At 38.1% G+C, this 25,558-nt stretch overlaps 1 protein-coding gene across 2 annotated transcripts; it reads left to right on the top strand.

Annotated features, from left to right (window-relative positions):
* The first annotated feature begins 4,173 nt into the window (after nt 1-4,173).
* On the top strand, nt 4,174-22,566 carry Uba3 (ubiquitin like modifier activating enzyme 3). Of its 2 annotated transcripts, XM_050149335.1 has the most exons (18): nt 4,174-4,237; nt 4,425-4,466; nt 6,066-6,186; nt 7,785-7,865; nt 10,243-10,325; nt 12,427-12,507; nt 13,936-13,979; nt 14,539-14,603; nt 14,903-15,058; nt 16,762-16,864; nt 16,966-17,079; nt 19,780-19,833; nt 20,248-20,284; nt 20,375-20,456; nt 20,766-20,866; nt 20,963-21,026; nt 21,109-21,163; nt 21,716-22,566. In XM_050149335.1, exons 1-18 carry the CDS (start codon nt 4,218-4,220, stop codon nt 21,799-21,801), a joined length of 1,389 nt encoding a protein of 462 aa, XP_050005292.1. In that variant the 5' UTR covers nt 4,174-4,217; the 3' UTR covers nt 21,802-22,566. The 2 variants fall into 2 exon arrangements, with proteins under 2 accessions (XP_050005292.1, XP_050005293.1); XM_050149336.1 differs by lacking the exon at nt 4,425-4,466 and having other exon boundaries at nt 4,202-4,237.
* The last annotated feature ends 2,992 nt before the right edge of the window (nt 22,567-25,558 follow it).

Here is a 25,558-nt window from a genome sequence, read left to right as displayed (position 1 = left end):
ATCATGCTGCCACTGATCGTTGTGGCTGTGTCTTTACAGAGAAGGTGGGAGAAAGATGTGCGACAGCTTAGTACCCTGCCAACCGATGCTCTAAGTCCCTTCCAGGCTCCATGAAAGCACTGTGGGGAGGCAAACAGGGGAAGCGCCTGCCTGCCCTACTCTGCCTTCAGAGAACCCGCGATGCAGGAAACACTCAACTAGGAGACAGTGAGCGGAGTGCTACATGTGCCAAGCCTCCGTCCAGTCCCAGCAAGTCAGAGGGCATGGAGGAATTCCCAGAGCCAAAGACACTTAAGAGGCAGCAGTGTGGGCAAACTGAGTGAATGATCTTAGCCCACTGGCAGGGGAGGGGATACAGTGCAGCACCTGTTAGAGAAATTTGTGAGCATTGAGAACTATAAGGAAGAGCTTCCGCCTTCCAGCTTCTCAGTAGTGCGTGAACAAAGGCTGTCAAAAATGGATCAATAACATCACCACTACTCCATCACAGGCAATCCATAGTCAATAAACACTAGCTGGTTATATTTTTATTTGTTTAAGCCTCCAAAGACAGTTGAGGGCAGTGTTGTAAGCCTCCTTCCTCATCTCCTTGGAAGACTGAGGCAGGAGGATTGCTAGCATCCTGTTTGTATAACTTAGTTAGACTCTGTTTCAAAATAAAAAGAAAATGGGTATGGATGTAGCTCAATGGCAGTTTTTCTAGCATGCACAGATCCCCTGGGTTCATCACTCATTACTACAAATAAAAGAGAAAGAGAATCCAAAAGAGTCTAGTTTTTTGTTTGTTTTTCTGTTTATAGCATGAGTCAGTCCTTATCCTTCTCTCTGAAAATATTGAGTATGTTTCTATCGTTGGATTATGGGTAGGTTTTTGTTTGTTCACTTGTTTTTATTTATAAATATATATGATTTATATTTTATAATATAATTATGCTATATATCTATTTCTATATATACCATGTCATCCAACCATTTTAAATGAGAGTGGCCACACACTGAATCAACTTTGCTCCAGTAACTGTTTAAAAGCTACTTCTAGCAGCTCTTTGTCACTGTTTTTAGTGTGGGGGGAGTAGGAATGAGCAGATTCATTGTAGAAGTCTCTTACAACAAGGGCTGGAGAGACGGCTCAGTGGTTAAGAGTGCTTGCTGTGGGGCTGGAGAGATGGCTCAGCAATTAAGAGCACTGGTTGTTTTTCCAGGGGACCTGGGTTCAATTCCCAGCACCCACATGGTGTCTCACAACCATCTATAGAGGGATGTGATGCCCTCTTTTGGCACAAAGGCATACATGTAGATAGAGCACTCATATACATAAATTTAAAAAAAGAGTGCTTGCTGTTCTTTTCGAAGCCCCACATGAAATGGCTTTCAATGGCCTGAAACTCCAGCTCCAGGGTATCTGGTACTTTATTTCTGGCCTCTGTAGGCATACACATAATACATACATATACCTATACACAGGGTACATACACATAAATAACCCCCCCCCTTTTTTTTTGAAGTCTCTTGTGGCTTTTCCACAGGGACTTAAGCTTTAGTAAGTACCACCCTGAGTATTCTTCTGTCTGGCCATATACTATAGCAAATGTCTAATAGTTTATGATGATGTGCTCTGTCATAAATGCAAATGAAATGAATCCACTGAGGATTTTGCTCACATCCCACTGTTACTGTCAGCATGAGCAAATGGAGATGGCGCTTTCTTTCTTTCTTTCTTTCTTTCTTTCTTCCTTCCTTCCTTCCTTCCTTCCTTCCTTCCTTCCTTCCTTCCTTCCTTTCCTTCCTTCCTTCCTTCCTTCCTTCCTTCCTTCCTTCCTTCCTTTCTTTTTCCTTTCTTTTTTTTTGGGGGGAGTTAGAGATAGGGTTTCTCTGTGTAGCCCCAACTATCTTGGAACTCGCTTTGTAGACAAGCAAGTTAGAACTGGGCTCGAACTCATAGAGATCTGCCTGCCCTCTGCAGTGCTGGGATTAAAGGCATGAGCCACACCACTGCCTGGATAGATGACAATTTCTAATCAGCTGATCTAATAATGGGATGTCTGGTGTCAGCTGTCAACATGGTGAGTCAAGGTGTCACTCAAGACACAGCGATGCAAGACTAAGACTTTTGTAGGCTTTTTTTGGGGTGTTTTGTCTACATGAACATCTATCTGTACCACTTGTGTGCTGGTGCCCACAGAGTTATGAGCTATTGTGAAGTACTGTGTGGGTACTGGGGATCCAACCCGCGTCCTCTGGAAGAGCAACAATACTCTTAACTGTTGTCTCTCCAGACTTTTTTCTTAGATATTCCTGTCTTATTTCTAAGGCTCAGTATCTTCCTCTGGGACATAGATGGCCAATCTCTGTTAGTTTTTATTCTCTGAGGGGACCAAAATATTTGTTGTCATGAATCAAAGGCCCACCCACAGAAATCCCTTCTTGGCCAGAAATGATTTCATCTTAGTAAGGTCCATGTGTGGAATTGTCTGGGCAAGAAAAGAAAAATGTCTGAGTTGAACTTGAGATATGTGACTTAGGAAGAGGTGGGTGTCTCCTGGTGTCACCCTTGAATTCTCCTCTCCCACTTGCTGCCTGGCTCTGACTGATTTTTTAGCTCAATGAATGCTATTGATGAACATAGCCGGGGGCTCATAACAGACAAGCTTTCTCTAAGGCTCAATGAAGAAAAGGACAAAGAATAGATGAGATGCCACAAGCGGGGAACAGCCCCTACTTTAATGAGCCCCTGAAAGCTTCAGCTGGGGCACTTTATTGATTTCCAAACAACACATCCACAAAACCCCCTATTATAAAACGCAAAAAACTGGCATTTTAAACACTCAAGTGATTCTGATCAAGGACCATATTTGAGAATCACCCAGGATTTCACTTAATTTTCAATATTAATTGGTAAATATTGTATTTTTACTTTAAAAATGGGGGTCTGGAAATGTCCAAGGTCTCATAGCTAGTAGCTGGGTAGTAAGGGTTTAAATTTAGCTCAGACTCCATTTTAGATTTCTTAATCACCTCAGTAAAGGAGATAAATTTGTGTAGAGAGATATTTAAAACATATGAATATAATTTTTTTCCTTTTCTTGTCTAGTCTAGTGACTGTCACTTGCAGACAGTATGTGACTATGAAGGAAAAAGTCAATAGTTCACAATTTTTCCAGTCAGTATCCCTCCCTTTGTAAAATGTTTTATTTATTTTTTTCTGAAAGCTAAAATATTTATTCTATGTTAAAAAGTATTAAGAGCCCTATTAAGTAAAAATTATAAATTAAAACTGTTTATATGTAATTAAAATACTTTCTCTAAGAAGAAAAAAGAATCAAAACTTCATTGGCATTTATTACCATCTCTAGGTAATGGATTATACAGTACATTTCTCTATTTTTCATATCTATCACCTATCTCATCTATCAACCATTCAGTTACCTATCTAGTATATGGATATATTTATGATTAACCGAATAGTTTTTTGACAGAATGATGCGAAAGTAAAATATTAATATAGATTTTCACAAAGAAGATACGACTCTCCACCCTACTTCTTTTTAATGTTTTAAATTGCCTATAAAGACAACGATTTTGAATCTTCCTAAATTATGGAAAACGGAAATTCTTCTCACTATTTTTCCCGGAGAAGAGCACTGGCATATTAGGGTGATTCTTTTAGCTTTTAAATAGAACTTACCAACATTTTATGCAATTTTTGTTACCATACAAGTGTATAAATAAATAGCACCTAAGTTCATGCGGCGTGGCAACATTATAGATGGCATAATATTATTTAAGTAGGTACAATTAATCAAGATTTTAATTAGTGTGAAATGCTTAAAAGGCCCAAGGGAGCCTTAGTAGCCTACCCAAGGCTACCCTCGGTTCAGCTTGCGTCCCCAGACAGCCCTGGCCCTCCCTCCTTTCCCTGAAGTCGGGTCCCCTGTACTGGCCCCGCCCCTCGTTCCTCTTCCTTGCAACCTCATCTCAACGCACGGATCCGCCCCTCGGCACCTGCAAGACTTTCTCCTCCCGCCTTAAATCTCGTCCTCCAAATGCCAGCTCCGCCCTCCCTTGAAGCCACGCCCCCGACCTGCCTTCTCAATTCCTCAGCAGCAGCCTTCCTCCCGCCCTGGCTCCGCCCCCTCTCCTGCCATTTACTTGCAGTCCCGCCCCCCCCGGGCGGGTCCACCCGCCGCGAAGGCCCCTGGGAAGAGGCGGGGAACAATATGGCGGATGGCGAGGAGCCGTAAGTGTCGTGGTTTTGCCGGAGCGCCGGGTTGGGCTGGTTTGTGAGTGAGCGCGGCAGTGGGCGGTCACCGCTGCCACCCGGGGACTCCCCAACCCCCGCCCCGTCCCCTCGTCCCCCCCATACCCTTGCGGCGCCCTCTGTGGAGCTTGATGCTGACCCTTCTTTTATTCTCTCTTTCTTTTAGGGAGAAGAAAAGAAGGAGAATAGAGGAGCTGCTGGCTGAGAAGTTAGTGCTGCCGGGAGGCCGGGGTCCTCTCCGGAGACCCCCGCCTCCCTTCAACCCCAGGCCTAGGGGACCAGCCGCAGCGGGCCCGGGGTCTGGGAGGGGGGCACCCGGAGCAGGCCGCGCGGCCTCACCCCTGACCCTGTCCCCATCCCGGGCCACCGACCGGTCGCTCCCCGGTTGTGCTCCTGCAAAAGCCGCCCGGTGGCCCCCTCTTCCTCCAACCCAAATTGTTAGAGCTGGGACCTTGTGGCAAGTGAATCCAATTTAAATCTAAATGGACGCGAGGCCTGTTTTGGGTCCTTAATACACATTATAAACTTTTTATGAACACTGTGCGTCAAGAATTGTGTTAAAACGTGTCAGTTTTGCAAAGCAATTGGGTCTTACAGGGTATGTCGACCCCAGCACTTGCTCGCTCATTTATCCCACAACCTGTATCAGTTACTTATTTTCTTGATGCCACAGATTTATAGTTCTTTTCATATGACCAATCCTACATGGTTCCCCTCCCTCTGTGGCAGGGAAAAAAAATACTCCTGTAGTGGGTGTGGTGAATTCATAATTTCTGTGTCACTTCTCAGTAGTACTTTGGTCTTTCCCATGTTTCCCTCATGGTTGAATTTCAAATGCAAAAGTTCACATTTCTTTCCCACTTTCTAATTCCCCCTCCCCCCCTTTTTTGCATGAAATGGCAAAGTTTGCATGCTTGCTGTATGCCAAGAGCAGTCCTAAGTCCTCATTGTAGTTGTATCTTTATCTCATGACCATCAGAAGTAGCTGCAATCTACTGTTGAGGTCTCTGACAGTTGAGTAATGTTCTCAAGGTTAGGATGTGCTTGGTTGTGGAATGAAACCCAACTATGCAATACGTGTTGATCTTTTTTTGTAAAAATTTGATATCACTAATATATTTGAGGGTAGAAATTGCACAGTTACAGGAAAGTTATCACAACCAAACATGAATCTATAATTATAAAGTGCACGTGTTTTTAAAGAGGAGTCCACTTTATTTTGTTGCATAGTCTCAAAGATTTCTTGATGGTAATGCTATCTAACTGTGGTATAATTTTAACCTAAACATTTTGTGTATGTAGTGACAGTATTAACAGAGGACTTTAAAAAACATCCTGGAACCTCTAAGGAAAAGAAATGTTGAGAGTTGCTTTTATCCAAAATGTTTTGTAGATCGCACCTGTCCAATTTGGGAGGAGCCACAGATAGTATTAGATTTGAAGCAGCATAGTTCTCAAAGTTTCCCGCACCCTCTTCATCTGCTGACTCCCTACCCAAGTGTACTGAAGGAACAGATTGTGGACTTTCACAGTGACTGTAAATACCACACAGAGGGAAGTCCTTTTCTCACTTTGATCTTTGGGTGCTGAGGAAGCTAGGAAGAGACTGGCTTATTTAGTCAAGTAGGTAAAAAGTGCTTTTTTGTAACAGAAGAGCCAAAATTGGGAAACTATAACCACAGCTCAGTTTTCCTTTTTGTTTGAGCAGGTCTGATGTGATTATGTTTACATCTGGGGAGACCTAATAGTTGTAGGCGTGGCTTTTTCATACTGATCTTTGCAGCGGAATTTACTGTGTTCTATGCAGAATGGCTGTTGATGGTGGGTGTGGGGACACTGGAGACTGGGAAGGTCGCTGGAACCATGTAAAGAAGTTCCTCGAGCGATCTGGACCCTTCACACACCCTGATTTCGAACCCAGCACTGAAGTGAGAAACATTTATTTTTAAATAACTGCTCTAATAGTTTTATATTTCAAAAATAATAAAATGCTTCCTTTTTAATTTGCTGGAATTCAAATCACTAAAGCTGTTTTGTGAAATTAAGTTATTGTGAGTATTGAACTAAATCTTTACGATTGACTTTATGTAAATGACTAGTTATGCATTTTTACATTTTTCATGTAAGTTTAAAATTTTCAAGAGTAGAATAACTTGATGATTTCATATTCTGGTATGCTTAAAATTCTAGTTTAAAAGTATTCCTAAGATACATTTTCCCTTTTGTAGCACTACTATGGTAAATTAATTCTTATAATACTAAGGTATACTTACTTAGGTATTTTAGTTGGAAATCTTTACTTAACATTGACTATAATTAACTGAATGTTAAAAACGTGCTTTCAGTATAATATATATTTTGAACTTTGGCTTAAAGCAGATATTTAATTAGATAAAAATTTGTTTCTTACTACGAAGTAGGAAGAAAACTTACTCTATATAGTGTGTTTTATGTCTTTTGTGTCCATGAAGAGATTTTGAAATAGAAAAATTACTCATTAAGTTGTTGTGTAAACTCTTGAATTTGGCTCAGTAGCTTGTGTAAATGGATCCCTTTCATCCTTTAATGGTGAGCAGAATGCTTAGTATTAATTCTTTCTTTGGATAATACAGTTAAATCGTATTTTCTTGTACTTTGAAAGTGTTTCTGTACACTAGCTTAAGACTGTCACTTCTCTTAAGCAATTTTTCTAAGTTGTTTTTCTGCTGATTTGGAATTTCCTGAATTTCTACCATTTTATAAGTTTTATTCATTGTTCAAAGGAAACTGTAACTACTCTTACCTCGTTTTTTCTTTTTAGATCTTCAAACACTGATGTCCCTTTATCTTCTGGTTTTGACATTTACATATTTTTTTTTGTTTTGAGAAAAATTAGTTAAGTAATTGATATCTTCCCTAAAATTTAAAAATTAAAAAAACATAAAGAATGGGCGAAGGAAAATAGAAAATACTGTAGTAAGGTTGTTACATTACCTATGAAATGATAAATCAACCATTGAAAAAAAGATAAAAATAACTAGGGGTAGTTTTTAAAATTTTTCTTAGATTTATTTTTATTTTATGATCTGAGTAGTTTTGCCTTCACGTACGTATGTGCACTGTTCGCCAAGTGCTCACTCAAAGGTCAGTAGAGGGCCCTCCATACTCTGGAACTTGAGTTATGGATGGTTGTGAGCCACCACATACGTGCTGGAAACCAAACCTGGACCCTCTGCAGGAGCAACAAGTGCTCTTTTATCTGTTGAGTCGTGTAGCCCCAGAGGTACGTTTTCTGGTTAGAAGTACGCTTTTAATTTCATATAGTCAACTTTAAGTGTTAAGATCGAAACTATGAAATCATTAGGCTTTCAAAATTTGTAATTACATCTCTTTTATAATTTGAAGTAATTGATGATATGCCAGGTGTGTTTCTTATAGATAAATGCCCTTTTTATGCCTACATTAACACCTATCATGTGGCTTGTTGCCTTGTTCGTGGGTCCTGTAGTGCTCGCCTAGCGTCTAATGTGCCTTTCCTTCTTTGCAGTCGCTCCAGTTCTTGTTAGATACATGCAAAGTTCTAGTCATTGGAGCTGGTGGCTTAGGATGCGAGCTCCTGAAAAACCTGGTAATATATCACATATAACATACTGTTCTCTTAGAGATGAGTAAGTCCTCTTACTTTTTTGTCATATGAGAAATGCCTTCATATCATGATTGTTAATTTTTCCTTGTACACTTATTGGGTAAGTTTAGCAGGCCAGGTTCTATACAGTAATTAAAGTACGTAATGTTACTTTGGAACTCTGAGAGGCTTAAAGTCATTTTTTCTTCTCTGCTCTTTTTTGTTGTTGCTTCCTTTTGCCTAATGCTAATTTTATTTCATTGAAGTAAATAACAGAGTAGTTCATCTTTTAATGTGTAATCTCAAATAATTTATCATTTCTTTTGATTTTCCAAATAATCCAGTTAGGTGATATTTTGTGTCATTTTATCCAAAAGGGCATATTGAAGTGCAGCAAAATTAAAAGACTCAGTTTTTCTCCTGGATTGTAGTGAGGTTCTTAGAATCTAATTCAGGTCATCAGTTCTTTCTTTTTCACTGAAGTATTGCATGTCTTAAGAAGGTTGTTCTTGATGACCATATGATAGTGAATGCCAAGATTTGGGATAGCTGAGCCTTTACTAAATCTATTTCTTTCTACTGTTTAGAAATAAATAGTTGTGATGTAATTGCGTTCTTAGAGTTCTTATCACCATGAAGTAGCTTTGTAGAAGTTTCTGTCTGTTTAACAGCTTGAGGAAGGAGAGAATTAATGTAGGGCAGCTGTATGCCTGGCTTCTCACTGTGTAGAAGGTGGATAACTAGAAGATTAAGCAGCTTCTAGCCAGAGACAGGACACCAATAACCTGCCAAGAATTAAATTTACTTACTTACAAGGTTTATTATTTACATTTATAAGTGATTTGCATACATGTATGTATACCACATGGTACTTGCTGCCCAGGGAGGTCAGAAGAGGGTGTCACACTGAAACTGGAATTACAGAAACTTGTGATCCACCAAACCCAGGTCCTCTGCAGGAGCAGTAAGTGCTCTTAACTGCTAAGCCATGTCTTCAGCCCTGACAGCTACACTAATTTGCTAGGAAACAGTAGTATTGCTCCTACCAAAGTTTTAAAATGAAATAGCTCACTCTGTTTAGTGCCTGTGTTAGTTCTGTGGGGATTGTAGGCCACTGTGATCTCTGTCTGCAGTGAATTCGAAATTTGGGGAGATAAGTCTTACTGAAATAAATAACAGTATGTATGGAATAGTGTAGTGTTCCAAAATGGTAGCACCCTCTCAGACTTATACCAGCAGTGTGAAACTGTAAAACTTATAGAAGGGAAGAGTTTGTGGAGCTGGCCATGTTTTTTTGTTCAGGCGTTAGGCATGAACAAGTCCGTTAAAGCTTAACTTTTTCATTTTGAAACCATGATTTACTGTTGCAGTGGATACTGACTTTTAAATTACTGTCATTAAAGATTAGATCTGAGGATTATTCGTCAAGCAACATCAGGGAGTAGTTCTGTTATTAATTTGCAATATTCTGATCTTTTACGCTCATACACAGAATGTAGGCCTTTACTTTATAATTTGTTATTTTGCTTGTATTAAATGTAAGCATAGAAGACAAGGATAATTTTTTTCTTCTTCCTTTTCATTGACTGTAAGCCCCCTAAGGGCTCATTCTAAAAAGTCTAAAAGGGAGACAATGACATTTATATCACTGATTAATCAAATGCTTATTGAGCCTCTTCTTGTAAATGGCAAGCACCATTTAGGTGATTAAAAACTCAAATGGAGTGATATAGACAAGTGATTATTTATGGGAGTCATATTTTTGTTGGAGAAAATGAGAGAGAGAGAGAAAGAGAAAAATGTCAGATGGTAGTAAATGGATGGAGAAGGAAGAGTGAGTAGGCAGCTGGTGGTGAAGGGCAGCGTTTTCAGAAGGTGCAGTTTGAGTGGGGACTGAGGAGTGTGCTAGAACACTGAGAAGGAAAGGTTCTAGGCAGAGAGGGCAGCAGATGGAAAGCTATCTTTGTGAGTTTTCATAGATGTTTTAAACCTGAATGCTTGTGCATTTTTGGCCTTTGACAATATTCATGCATTCTATGCATTGTATAGACTTTATTTTAAGCCAAAGAATGCAATTATATAGAATTTATTACTGTAAATGTATGGATTTGGGACATATATATTTTTAAATATTTATTTATTTATTGTGTATACAATATTCTTTCTGTGTGTATGTCTGCAGGCCAGAAGAGGGCACCAGATCTCATTACAGATGGTTGTGAGCCACCATGTGGTTGCTGGGAATTGAACTCAGGACCTTTGGAAGAGCAGGCAATGCTCTTAATCGCTGAGCCATCTCTCCAGCCCTGGGACATATATTTTTGTTATGTTTTAAAAGAAAGGAAACCCTTGCCTAATTAGATTGTTTTTCTTTCCACAGGCATTGTCTGGTTTCAGACAGATTCATGTTATAGACATGGATACTATAGATGTTTCCAATCTAAATAGGCAGTTTTTATTTAGGTAAGTTTTGATATTTTAAAAGTTCTGATAAACATTTGAATTTTTGTACATTGCAAAACTTTCACATTTTAGGTAAATATTCGAAACTATATTCTGAGTATTTGGAGGATGATTGTTTTATAAGCACATGTATGCATTTTGTGTGCCTTTTCCATTCTGACAAGTTTTTAATATATTAATATAAAATAGACCAAGATGATTGGTTATTGATAACAAGCCACTCCTTTACTTTGTAACTACCCTGATTACAGTAACAGAGGTAACTAATTTGGGCATGGTGCCAGGAAGGGTGACTTGCCATTCTATTTATGACACTGTTTTAGTTGGCAGCAGTTGATTAGTTCCTGATCCTGTAAATTTTGTAACAGTCTTCACTAAAACCACACTGGAGTTTTTTTTGTGTGTGAGACTTGTAAAAGCACAAAAATACATTTAGAAGAATCTTGGCACTCCACTGTTTTCCTCTTCCATATGTGAAGAACTGTCTGCAGAGTGCTTGAATGTGGTACTCAAATCAAGATTTCTGATTTTTAGTCCTTTTTTATGCAAGTAAGGACAAGAATAAAATTGTTGGCAACTTCAAAAGGGAAAAGAATAATTCTCTATTGAAGAAGAGAAAAATGTCTCCTTTAAAATTCTAATTTTAAATAAAATAAAATTTTGATTTGTTATTTTTACTTTTTAAAAAATATTTGGACTGCTGGGTATGAAGGAAATTAGTAAGGGTTCAATGTCTAGGAGTACAAATGTGTTATAGGAAGTTCTAATTAAGCACTAACTCTTACATATGAAGGGTAACTCATTTCCATGAGCACTATGAGGAAATAATAAAAAGAAAATATTCATGTTTGTCCCTTTGTACTTAACATCTAGTTATTGTCAAAAAGTGATGCTTCCAGACTAGTTTCTTAAAAATGTTGATAATGTCTTTGAAATTTATTCTTTCTTTTAAAACAAGGTTAAAGGAGCTGGGCCTAATGCTGCATACCTATAATCTTAACACTCAGGAAGCTGAGATAGGAGGATCTGGGCCAGCCTGGGCTACATAGTAATATCTGTCTCAAAACAAACAGGAAATAACAAACCCCACCATGCTTTAGGGACCTCTGATTCCTATTGAAGTAGGACACGCAGGATGAAGGTGATACCTAGGGGGTTCTTCCTTTCAAAGAGTGAATCTCTTTGTGTATATTTTACTAAGACCAGCATAAAAAAACAGTAAAGCAGGCCGGTGACTTCCAATTGTAATTCCAGCATTTGGGAGGCTGGAGCAAGAGGATTAGTTGGAGTTTGTAATAACCTTGGGGCTATCCCAAGTTATAGAGTGAGATTTCTGTCCTAGAAAACCAAACCATCGAGATTCTGGGATTCAGGCAGTATACTTGGAAGGATCTGGGTCTAGGATATTTTTATATTAGGAATTGTCATGGTTGAAAGTGGCCACTAAACACACTGTTATACTTTGCCTGGGGGTCGGACCCTACTCTTCAATAGTTTATATTTTCAGTTTAGAAATACAATTAGACTTGTCATATTGGGACTATCAGCAAGGGTTTAATAACTCTGTATTTAATTTATTGCTTGTATAAAAATCCTTAGGGGTTGATGGAAAGTTGGCTTATCATTTACGAGCACATATTGTCCCTGCAGAGGACTTAGGTTCAGTTCTTAGCAACAATGTCAGGTAGTTCACATCTGCCTATAATTCCAGCTCCAGGGAGTCTGGGCCAACTGTAGCCTCCACAGACATCTGCCCTCACATATACATACTCACGTGCAGATAGAAATACATGTAATTAAAAAAAATAAAGATATGTAGTTAAAATATTTTTTCTAAGTATGTTGTAAATTGTTTATGTTTGGAAGCTAATTATGTAGACCATCTAAATTCATATTATGGATGATAAGCTAGATGATTTTTTTTTAAATTGTGACAGGGTTTCTCTGTGTAGCCCTGACTGTCCTGGAACTCCCTCTGTAGACAAGGCTGACCTCGTAGTCAAAGAGATTCCCCTCCCTCTGCCTCCTGATTATTGAGTTTAAAGGCATGAGCCCCCACTGCTTGGCTATGGATGACAATTTAATGTAATATTTTCTGTAGGCCTAAAGATGTTGGAAGACCCAAGGCTGAAGTTGCTGCAGAATTCCTAAATGACCGAGTTCCTAACTGCAATGTGGTCCCGTATCCTTTCAACAGAGAGAGTTCTTCTCTAGACTTTTATACTTAGAAATGCATGCATTAAAAAAAAAATCAACTTATTTCTAACCGTCACTCATTCAGAACTCTATTCCATTTAAATGGTGGGCAAGCAGGGACCTAATGCACACTGGAAACTAGGTTGAAGAAAAAACAGGAAGCAGTGGAGGAGTGGCAACTGGGAAACCAGGATGCGGCCCAAGATAGTCTGTCCTGGATGGATGTCTATAAAACAGATTTCCCAGGTCTCAACAGTGGGGCTACATAGAACGTAAATATCCTCCCTTGTAATTCGGTTTCCTTACAAAGAAGCCTTTATTTCCAATTTCATACAGATTTACTTCAGAATAACATTTACAGAAGCTGTAAAGGCCATACAGAGAAGCTGTACCTCTTTCGTGTTTCTGTTAAAAACATGGACATAATTTAGAGCAGTATCATTTGTATTAGAAGTTCCTTTATTAGAAAAATTAAACAAACATATTTTGTACAATGTTTGTCTTTTTTTTTTATTTTTGAGATGGTCTTTTTATGTAGCCCTGGCTGTCCTGGAATTTCCTGTGTACACCAGGCTGGCCTGCCTCCCAAGTCCTGAGATTGAAGGTGTGCAGTTCTTACGTTTTTAAAATGTTAGGTACGATGACTGACTGATTCTCACAGCTAATAGAACAGGATTCATGAGTAGCCTGCAAATACAGGATGATGACCAGTAGTTGCTGATTGGGTGAAAAAAAGACCTCCAGCTGAATTTTATGAGGGGCGGAAAATATCCGCACTTTACTTCAAGGCCCCCAGACCTCTTAAAACCCAACAAACCCATCTGTACTAACAACTAAAAAAGCTATCGGAATTCTCTGTATAGTTTTTATATAAGGCTCCAGTAGTTTGACATTTTTTGATAGTCTGTTTTTTATTGAAAAGAATTTTTTTCTCTCAATATATTTTCATCATGTTTTTCTCCTCTCCCAAGTGCTTCCCACCCCTATCCACTCAACTTTGTCTTTTTTCTCTTTAAAAAAAAGACCCCATCTAACCCCCACTAAAATATAAATCAAATAAGTAAAAGACCAATAATGCAAAAAATGCCAAAGTAAAGCAAAATGAAACAAGTTCACAAAAATGCCATAACATTGTGTGTGTGTGTGTGTGTGTGTGTGTGTGTGTGTGTGTGTGTGAAAGAGAGAGAGAGAGAGAGAAGACAGACAAACAGGAGAGACAGACCTGCCTTAATTTGTGCACTGTGGCATACAAATACATGCATAAGAATAATTTAAAATATTTTTGTCAGAAAGTAGGTTTATATTCATATCAGATTTCTTGAATTCCACATTGATAGATACTTTTTTATGGCATTGTTAACATTACTTCAGAAATTTGAAACTTGGCAACTTAAGTTCCTTTACATGGATTCAGACATTTCAACAAGATTCAAGATTTTAATGATACTTTCTACCGACGTAAGTTGTCCACTTGAAACGAAATTCTTGTTAATTCTTACAGTTTGTTGTGGTTTTTTTTTTCCCCCATTCTGGTTGCTGGAGTGTCCTTTCATAGTTGGTTTCTCTCTGTGGTGTTTTGAGTAAGCTTGTTGGCTAACTGAAATACCACTGTCCTGATTCTTAGTAGATGTCACTAGCTGTTTACTTGAATAAGAATTACTGAAGGATTAGGAGGGTGGGCAGATTCTAATAAAATTAGTTTTGTTTTTTTCTTACATAGTGAATTACTTTGCATAACTGCTTTTGTTTAAATTGATAAACTGTGTTCAAAGCAGTTTTGGAGACACAGCAAAGTTGGATGGAAGGCGGAGAGTTCTGTTGTTGTCTGGAGATGGATCAGATACAGTCCATGGGCTGGTGTCAAACCACTGTTACAGCAGTGCATTTGTAAGCACTAGACTTAGCGGATGTGGTGGGGCCAGCAGTAGGGAGGCTGAAGGAAGAGGATGTTAGACCAGCCTAGGACTATGTAGTGAGACTGGATCAAAAATTACATGGATTTTTTTTTTCCTCATAGAATTTCATATTATTGTATGTGGCCTGGACTCTATCATAGCCAGAAGATGGATCAATGGAATGCTGGTAAACTCTTCAGTGTTGGCATTGTTTAAAGATCTTTGCTGTTGCTTTTGACATAGCCCAAAGCAAAATTGTCATATATTTGTAAAATAAGAATTTGTTTAATTTTAAATTAAGTAGATATACCACTGTTATTGCCTGTCATTGGTTTTCAGTGAGAAATATTTATCCTTAGGAATAATTTCTTCATTCTGATATGTTGCTGAGTCCCAAACTGATTCCTAGAATTTGTTGGAAGCATGCTGCTGCTTTTACCCCCATTTCCTGTACCCTTCTTTAAACCCTTTAAAACCTTTTCCTAGATATCTCTTCTAAATTACGAAGATGGTGTGTTGGATCCAAGCTCCATTGTCCCTTTGATAGATGGAGGGACCGAAGGCTTTAAAGGAAATGCCCGGGTGATTTTACCTGGAATGACTGCTTGTGTTGAGTGCACCCTGGAACTTTATCCACCGCAGGTCAGCAGAAAAACTGCATTTCTTTCTTAGTATCTGGGGCTGTAATTAGTGCTGGTTATTACATTTAGTCAGTGTCTGGTGTTTGTATTGCGGATAAACATATATTTAAAGATATGCTAAGGCCTACGGGTATAGGTTAGTATTTGCCATAATGAGGGCATGGGCTTAAACTTGTGCACACCAGCATCAAAACAAAAGCAAAATCTAAACAAAATTTACTAAGAAGAATAAAGTATGACAGTCTACTGTGAGAGAAGACACTATCTATCAAGATGGTCTTATTTTTATGGTTTCATACTTGGCAGGGTTTTTTATTTTGTTTTGATTATGTCTATGTATATGTGTGAGTATGTAGGTATGTGAATGCAGTGTCCCTGAAGGTCAAAGTTGACAGATTCCTCTGTAGCTGGTAGGTTGGTATGAGCTGCCTAATGTGGGCACTGGGAACCAAGCCCAGGTCTTCAGAAAGAGGACTATACACTCTTAACTGTCTTTCTAGTCCCTTAATGTTTTGTTTAAGAGAAATTACAAAGTTATTCGGGATAAATTATATTCTGTTTTTTTCCCCTGTATACCTGCAATTAATCTGTAGTTTTATTGTCCATGGTTCTAGCTACCTGTAGACTGCAAATATCAAAGCAAAATTCCAGAAATAAATGATTTATTAGATTAAAATTGCCCTCCCCCAACTTTTTAAGTTGCATCCATTTCTGGGTAATGTGAAATTTTGAATCATCTTGCACTGTCACAATATACTTTTAGATTTAATTTTAATTGTTTATTTCGGTGAATACATGTGTACACATGGGTGCAGGTGCATTAAGAAACTGGAAGCGTTAGGTCCCCGGAGTTGTGAGTCACCTGATGTGGGTGCTCCTCTGCAAGAGGGGTTAACATTCTTTCTCTAGTCTCTGAATTCTTTTTTATTAATGTTATTTTAATCTCTTATTGTTCCTAATTTATATGCTGAACTTTATCTTAAGATATAGTGTGTGTCCCTAGGGTTCAGACATTTGTTGGGGTCTTAGGACATACCTTTCTTGAATAAGGAAGGTCTACTGTAATTATTTTAGAGAACAAAAGTACTAGGAAAAGGACTGGTGAGAGATGGCCCAGCAGATAAACGTACTGAGTTCATGGTGGAAGGGGAGAGTCGTAAGTTTCCTTCTGACCTTCACATATATATTGTAGCATGTGCTCCTACACACATACATGCAAAATAAATGTAATGAAAATTGAAAAATAGGATTAAGAGCGATCTTTTCAAGGATGGTTTCTTTAATCTACATACTCATTTTAAAAAATAGTTACAATTTGATTTATAAATGGTAGCAGCCCTGAGTATTAACTTATAATTGATTTAATTCTGATTGTGCTTTTGTGTTGATATGTATTATACCTTCATTTTAAACACAGGTAAAACAAAATCATTCACATTTCAGAATTTATTTAATATTTTTCTTCTCATTGCCAAAAGAACTTGGGTGAATATGCTCCAAAAATGTAGAATGAATGTGTCTCTTTATAGGCAGCTCAACGTAAAGGTGCTGATTCCCTCTTATTAGTATAGCAGTTTGAAGGTTTTATAGTGTTTTGTTATATAAGAGTTGAAATAAATGTTATGAACTAAAGCAGACCTGGACATTGCATTTTAAAATAACTCATTATTTAAATTTTACTAAGAAAGACAAATTGTTTTTTAGGTCAATTTCCCCATGTGCACCATTGCATCTATGCCCAGGCTCCCAGAACACTGTATTGAGTATGTAAGGATGTTGCAGTGGCCTAAAGAGCAGCCTTTTGGAGGTACTTTAACAGTCTAGACTTTAGAAAGTAATATATTATTCATTTTGACATTCATATAAAAATTGCCTTATGGTTATATATGTCTGTCTCCCCCAAAACAGATGGGGTTCCATTAGATGGAGATGACCCTGAACATATTCAGTGGATTTTCCAAAAGTCTGTAGAGAGAGCATCACAGTATAATATTAGAGGTGTTACCTATAGACTCACTCAAGGTGAGTTAGTGAACCGTCGTGATTGTGGGATTGGTGGGGATGCTCTGTGGGGAGGATGCTTGACTAGAGAGTGTTTAGAGATTGCCATCCATTTGAAGTTCATTAAGGAACTATGGAAGTGATAGTTTCCCAGTTACCCGAGGTAGGAGGGAACTGAGTTTAGCAGAATGGGTACTTCTCAGCTAGTGGGGACTGAATGGTATGACCAACAGGTACTTACACACAATTGGAAGAGACCTGGCTTCAAAGTCTGTTTACTTCATCTTTCACTAAAGGGAAAATCATTCCCTTCTGGGAGCAGTCAAAAGTTCTATATTTTAAGCAGGAATCTATGTCTTGTTTGGTTTGAGTTTTGTCCAGTATCTTACACAATCTAGTTGCTTTTTATTTTATTTTTAAATTTTTATGTTAAGAGTGTTTTGCCTGCTTGTATGTACATGCATTTTGTGCATGCTTGGTGCCCGCAGAGGACAGAAGAAGACATTGGATCCCCTGGATGAAGTTACAGAAAAATGTGGGCTTCATGTGGGTACTGAGAACTGAACTGGGGTCTTCTGGAAGAGCAGTAAGTGCTCTTAACTATGAGCCATCTCTCCAGTCCCTAATTCCTCTTCTACTCGTAGTTTCTAACTGTTGAGCACAGCAATTGCATTTTCTCCACATTTGTAATTTTTACCACTTGCAAGTCTTCCTGTTTCCTCAGTGTCACAGGATTCAAGTTTTGGTGTTCTTCCCTGACCAGCATCCAATTATCCATCCTTGGATCTTCTAGGCCTGAGTGCAGCATTTTAGGGTTAGCCTTATCTTTGAAGATGGGTACAGTCCTAAAGGAGAGCCGATGTGTTGCTATCATTTGTTGTTTGTATTGATGTTCTATTTCCATTCTTTGATGTTGCTATTCATTAAAATCTGCATATCTTTTCACCAATGCAGTTGCTAGGCCTTCTCTTCCCCTTTTCTCCATCCTCATTCCTCTTCTCTCACAGAATTCTAGAATTCTAGGATTGTTTATTGAATTTGTATATTGGTTCTGGAGATTGCCTAGGGTCTTAGCAGCCTTTTAGATTTGTCTCGATCAGTTATCAAGTCTTCTTGGGTCTCTCAGACTTCTTCCCTGTCTTTACAAGGAAGCCATGAAAGATTTTTTTAGATGCTCTACAGAAGCCTGGGTGTTCTGTCCTGAGTGCTGAATCAGTTACAGTCCCTGAATGTGTCTCCTCTAACGTGGACTCACAATGAGCAGTCTTCCTGCTCAGCCTTGGTGGCTAGTGTTCCAGCCCCATTTTAGTTCATCCCTTCTGGAGTTTTACTAAATTCTCTAGAAAGTGCTTTGTGTTCTTTTTGCAAGTTTGTCATTTCTCTTCTGTGATTATTTCCTTTTATTTACGCATATTCTAGTATTGTCACTTGAAAGTTCAGTTCATGCCTACTGCCTGTTTTCTCACCTTTCCCTCCACCAGCCTGCCTTGTGCTCCTCCTGCTGAAGCGCTGGGGACACATCTTGCAGTGCTTCTTCACCCTCCAGGATCATGTGGTTTCTTCTAGAGCAAGCAATTCAAGTGCAGTTAGAAGACAGTCTTTCTTTGTACTATAGGAGATGGTTTGTTCATTACTTAGATGACCATGGCGTGCAAATCATAGTCAAAATGAGAACTGTGTGTCGAATTTTGTGTGGTTGGGACTGTAGTGTAAAAGATACTTTTTAAAAGTTGGTTTTTTAAATTGTGGTATTTTGTGAATAGAATGACTTGAACTAGCTAACTATATCAAAAATAATTAGGCAACTTTTTCTTTACACCTATTCAGGCTTTTCAGACTCTAGTACAGTGTATCAGTATATAAGACTAATGTGGGATGGGCATGTGTGGGCCCAACCTATTCCTACATGTATACTAGGGATAGTGTGGATGTGACATTTAGTTTCTCAGCCTTGCTTTCCTTCTGTTTAGAACAAGGATGGTGTGACTAGCTTCACCATGTCAGCAACATTAAATAATATTTACTGTTCACACTTTCACGCTGTCCCTGGAGTATAAGGAAACACTGCTGTGTTACTTCTTTATCTTCATGTAAAACTACAAAGACTATTTCAATACTATTATACTTAATATTTCCAACACACTATAGAATACTGGGAATGTGAAAGAAGATAGTTTATGTTTAAGCTTTTTAGGATTTTAGGGTTTTTTTTGGGGGGGGGTTCATTTGTTTGCTTTGAGATAGCATTTTTCTGTGTAGCACAGACTGGCCTCAAACTCATGGTTCTTCTGCTCCAGCTTCCCAAGTGCTGGGAATAGGCACATGTCACTGAGACTGGCTGTGCCTAATTTCATTTCTTGATTTGAAAGCCTGAAATATCAAGTTTCAGAAAATGGGATTTAACAATCAGGCTTTAAATGATTTAATTCTATTACTTTAACTTAAGGTGACTGTTTATTTAAACAGAGCTAGAAAGATGACTTAGCTGTCAAGAATTCTTATTATCCACAACTGCTTCTACCTCTAACTTCTGGGGATCAAATAGACTCTTTTGGACTCTAAGGACCCCTACACTCACATGTTAACATACCTGCATATGCATGTATGTGTGTACATACGTGCAGACACACGTACTCATGCCCCCACACATAATTGAAAATAAATCTTGAAAGAAACAAAAAGAAAAGAAATGACCATTTTTTATTTTGTGAATTTTTTCAGGGGTAGTAAAACGAATTATTCCTGCAGTAGCTTCTACAAATGCAGTCATCGCAGGTAAAGCAAAAAAGATTTTCTCAGTTTTACTTTTTGCTTTGATATTTGACTTAATATCTAAATTGACATTTTAGTAGTTACTTGTGTTCTAGGAATTTGATATCTTCTTGGGTGTGTTACCCAAACCAAATATGTTACTGTATCCTCTGTATATCTTGTATCATTATCACAGTAAAGGGACATCTTAGCATGTCTTTTTACTCATAGGCCTAGATTTTCATTCATCTAAGAAAGATGAAGGAAAAGGTGCATTGCTGGATTATGTAAAATAAATATAAAACTTGTTCTTTCCTGTGTTTTTAAAATTATGTATTTTAACATCTATTTTTTTTCTATAGAAATTTATCTGATTTATCACTCACTTTCAAAGTATTTAATTTTTGCTGAGTTAAAATGCCTTTATTTTCTCTCTAGCTGTGTGTGCCACTGAGGTTTTTAAGATAGCCACAAGGTAAAACAAGAGTTTTATTTTTAACTTGAATATAGCTCCATGTTAAAACCTTGCTCAATTAGATAAACATCAACATTTTTTTCATTACAGTGCTTATGTTCCCCTTAATAATTACTTGGTGTTCAATGATGTAGATGGACTGTACACATACACATTTGAAGCAGAGAGAAAGGTTAGTAGTGTTAAACTAATGGAAATGTTTTCACTGTTCAGCCCTTGCTTTTATATATTATTAGCTAGGAATATGAAGGTAAATATTCATGTTCTGAGCTACTAAAGCTAATCATATGTATTTTTTGTTGGTTAGCTTAAATAAATAATGTAAAGCAAAATAATTTAGAGGGAATTCTATATTACAAAAACAGACTTTAAAGCAGAAAATATTCCAATATGCATGATGTTAAACAATTTTATTTCTATATCTTTTCTTAGAAAAAAGACTGACATTAGTTTGTGTCCCTCTATTCTTTTATGTCTGCAGGAAAATTGTCCCGCATGTAGCCAGCTTCCGCAGAACATTCAGTTTTCCCCGTCAGCTAAACTACAAGAGGTTTTAGACTATCTGACCAATAGTGCTTCTCTGTAAGTGTTCAGAGTCTTTGTTATTGTAAAAATCATTTAAATTTTAAAATGAGCAAGAATTATTTCTTTCAATAAAATGTTTGCTACTTTATTTAGGCAAATGAAGTCTCCAGCTATCACAGCCACATTAGAGGGGAAGAACAGGACACTTTACTTACAGGTCAGTAGTCTTCAGTTTTACATTTTTTAAGGAAATTGTATTTTTTTCTTAATGTGCTATACATTAAAATATTGTTTTCCAGTCAGTAACATCTATTGAAGAACGAACAAGGCCCAATCTTTCCAAGACGTTAAAAGGTATTTTAAGCAAATGTATATATTAATAGTTTCCTTTTTTAGTAGTAGCAAATGTCTGTGCGTGCTCTTGCTCTCTTTCTCTCTCTCTCCCCTTCTCTCCCTTCCTCCCTCTCTCCCTCTCTCCCCATGTATGTCTGTCTCTCCCCAGTACCAGGGTTCACAATCAGTAACACTTGACTTTTTAGGAAGGTGTCTCATTATTGCTTTCTCCTAAGCCTTTGGTGTTTGGAGATAGGATGCCTTGCTTTTGCTTTAGCTGGTGTTGAACTTGTTTGTAGCCCAAAATTGGCTTTGAAATTATATTTGCACTTAATTAAATATGACCAAGTCATTATTACTTATACTATAAAAGTAATAGAATTTATGGTTCTTTATTTTAATAGAAAAAATATAAAACTCCAAGAAATAAAATTTTATCTCTTTAAAAAAGAATTGGATTTTGAGACATATCTGAACTATACAACTATTATAATTTGTGTGTATGAATATATTCTTTTTGTTGAGGTACTTATTTATTTTTGTTTGTGCTAATGACACTCTTTCCTATTTTAGAATTGGGACTCGTTGATGGACAAGAACTGGCTGTTGCTGATGTTACCACACCACAGACTGTACTATTCAAACTTCATTTTACTTAAGGAAAATAAATCTATAAACAATAGAAAATTCATAGAAATAATATACTTTATGAATGCTAAGAAATATAATTGAAGAGTGGGGACATGAGGCCGAGGGGACATCCAAGAAAGGAAATTTAATTGATGTCATTTTTAGCATTAGTGTTGCTAGAATTTGACTTTTATATATATATAAAATGAGTGACTCTTTTTTAACTTTCTAAGTTTCTCTGGAAGACTGAACTTTGGGGTTGGGCTAGTCAGCATTCTCATTAGTCATATGGAAAACGATGCTTGGAGAGAAAGATTATGAACAAATGTATTGCTTCCTTAAAGGAGGACAAATACTGTCTTTTGTGTGAGTTTGTTATTATGGTCAAAGAACGTATTCCTCAGCTCTCATTTGAGAGTCTACATGCATAGAAATGTATCCTTGAATGGAAATGAGGAATTATGTTATAGGAACATTAAATATTACAACCTGACATCTAAGTATATTAGACATAGGCTGTTTCTTCATTACTACTCATATAATTGTGGCTATCCAAATGTGTATTATTGTAGAGTTTAACTTATCCATAATAATTTGTAAACAGTATTACAGACTAATAATACCTGTGCATGAAAATATGAAGTATTTTCATGTGTTTATTTGCAATGCCATAGAGACCACTATGCACAAACTTAAACCAAGACAATGGCTGTTCAAAGAAAATTAATGTTTAAACAGTTATCACTGATGCTTTTGCACTATTTATTAATAAAACCATACATTGTTTACTTTTTTATTGGAATTTTAAAGTATATTAATAATAAATAGTTCCATAGTGGTGTTGAATAATTTTTAAATATTTAAGTTATTACCAAATTTTTGTTGCATCTAAGTTAAAATTTTACTGATAAATGGGATGGCTAAATTTTTATAATAAATGCCTGTTTTTTTCAAAAATATTAAAATCAAAGTGGAATGCAAATACTAAAAAAAACCAAAAACCTGCTGTTGTAATATTTTAATGTGGGAACAAATAGTACCTGTTTTTTCATTCTTTGTTTTTTATTTAGTTTACGGTATTTGTTTAATTGTTTCATTGTACTTTTTTATTTGTAAGATTTGTGGAATGTTAGTGGATAAAGTCAGTCTGTTTTTCTGGTGTGGGTATGATGCAGGGATAGAACCTAGGACCTCCTGTTAATATTCAGGCATCTGTTCTGGCCTGCCCCTGGGATTCTGATAGGCTATGACCTCAGCTGTAGCCACTAGAGCACCTCCTGTTGCAGGGTCACTGTGTGTAACTGTGTTCCCTTTTTAAAGGGCCCTGACCCTCTTTCCCCCTTCTCTCTCTTCCTCTCCCTCTTCTGCTTCTCCTCCTCCTCCCCTCTCTCCTCCCTTCCTTTTCTCTCTCTCTGCCTGTCTTCTCTTTTGCTGATCCTGTCTCCAAAGGCTGGTCTCTCCTTCCCCTTCCCTCTTTTTACGTTCCCTTTTCCTTAATAAAAATCCCTCCACATGAACTCTGTTGCATGGCGTCTTTCTCTCTTGTGCTGCTTTTTTCTAAATTATAACACCTCCCACATGTTTGTCAAGTGCTCCATCACTGAGCCATACCCCATTTATTGTTCTTTCTAGCTCCATGTTGACAAATCTACTTTCATTATAAAACCATATGGAGAACTAGAGAGATGGCTCTCAGTAGTTAAGAGCACTGGCTGCTCTTCCAGAGGACCCAGGTTCAATTCCCACTACCCATATGGCAGCTCACAACATCTGTAACTCCAGTTCTAGGGGATCTGACACCCTCACACAAACAAATGTGAACATAAAATAAATAATAATGTTCTTTAAAAAACATTATATGCTTAAAAATAAAAGTAGGATCATTGGACAATAGTGGCTCAGGCCTTTTACCAGCAGTCGGGAGGCAGAGGCAGACCTGGTCCACAAAGATAGTTCCAGGACAGTCAGAGCTATTACACAGAGAAACCCTGTCCCAAAAAAACAAATAAAATAAACCACATGGTACATTTATATGTTTTATCCAAAATGTTACAGAGTCAACATAGTTTTTCTTTGTGGTTGTTTCTGGGGTCAGAATTAGGGCTGTGTACATTGCTAGGTCAATGTTCCATCACTAAACTGTATCCCCCAGCAAGTCTTTTTTTGTTTTGGTAAGATAAGGTTTCATTGCGTAATCTATATAGGCTTTGAACTTGTGTCCCTCCTCCCACTGCCCCTTTTGTGAGATGAGAGAGACGGAGGGAGATGAAAAAATAAGAGTGAAGTATCTACAACCAAGGAGAAGGGTTGCCTGCAGAGATGTGACGCTAGGAGAGGCACTCATCAAAGCAGGATGCTTCTACCTGAAGCGCTCAGAGGGCATGAACCATTTCAGACTTCAGGCTCCAAACCAGGGAAATGTTTGTGTAATGTTAAGCCGCTCCGTTGGTGATTGCTACGATAGTCTAGGGAATGTTTTGGAGAATTATAATTACATCATTTCTCCCTTCCCTTTCCTTCCCCAAACTCACTCATATACCCTTCCTTACTCTTTCAAATTACTGTCCCCCTTTCTCATTTGTTCCATACATACACATTTGTGTATACATATGTGTTTTTAGGTACATTAATTTAGCCTGATCACTGTATAATGTTGCTTGTATATGTTTTCTGGGCTGACCATCTGGTATTAGATAACCAACTGGCGTGCTCTTCCTGGGGAAGACTTGTTTCTCCCGCTCCTACTGTTATTCCTTGGAAACTACAGCTCCCAGACTTCTGGATCACCTGCGTGCGCGCTGGCCGCGCCCAGGTGAAGACCATTACTCCCAGATAACCTTGCGCCCCCAGTTAAAAGCGAGCGCTCCACGAGGTTTCGCTCTCTCTTGCTCCCTTGGTCCTTTTCCCCCTACCCTTGTGTGTCTTGCACGTCCCGCCCTTATCGTGTTCCCCTCTCCCCATTAAAGCGCACCCACGTGGGAGCCGCGTGTCTGTCTCTTCCTTTGCGTGCCGTCTATCCCGTGTTTGTCCACACACCCACGCCGCCCAGCCGCCGATTTAAAGGAATAATACCTACCATCGCCTTTCTCACTTGCCTCTAGTTCTTTGTGTAGGATTTTCACAAGGGGCTAAAACTCTGGATGTCTATGAAATTTAGCTTGTAAATGCTGGTAGAATTTTTTTCTTTAGCAGTATTAGACAAACAACTGCTAACTGGACAAGGAAGCCATCGACTTTAAATTTCATGACCAAGTGTGGGAAAAGTGCATTCAGACTATATCTTTTTTTTTTTTAGCAGTGTGCACAATATATACTGATGGGTTATAATTTATTGCTTCCCAAGTGTCTTAGCCCCACCAAACCGCTATTACAAATCTCCATAAAGTGACTGGTTCACAGACAACAAACTTGGGTGCTTACAGTTCCAAAGAGTGGGAGGTCCAAGATCAACATAGCTCTTGTCCTGATGAGGGCACGCTCCTACTTCTGATTCATGACTGGCATGGCCTTCGTACGTCGTGCTTAGAGGGCAAAGACACTCTGAGACCTTTAATTGGGCATTTATTCTTTCTGGCGTCACCTCGTGACTCGGGAAGTTTGTAAAAGACACACCCTTTGACAGAGGAGTGTGCTGATGAACGTCATTCAGATTACAGAACTCAGTTTCGAGGAAGGTTGTGTAGTTCGTAAGTGTTCAGGATTTGGAGACAGTGCCCATAAAGTCGGGCATAAAGTATTTTTCAAGTGCCAAGAGATGATATGTGAGGCCTAACCGCTGTGTTTACT

This window comes from Alexandromys fortis, unplaced genomic scaffold (genome assembly GCF_014885135.2).
Source record: "Alexandromys fortis isolate MF-2015 unplaced genomic scaffold, M_Fortis_MF-2015_v1.1 scaffold_48, whole genome shotgun sequence".
Lineage (NCBI taxonomy): Eukaryota > Metazoa > Chordata > Mammalia > Rodentia > Cricetidae > Alexandromys > Alexandromys fortis.
The sequence above is the reverse complement of the archived record's forward strand: the minus strand, read 5'-3'. Positions and strand labels throughout refer to the sequence as shown.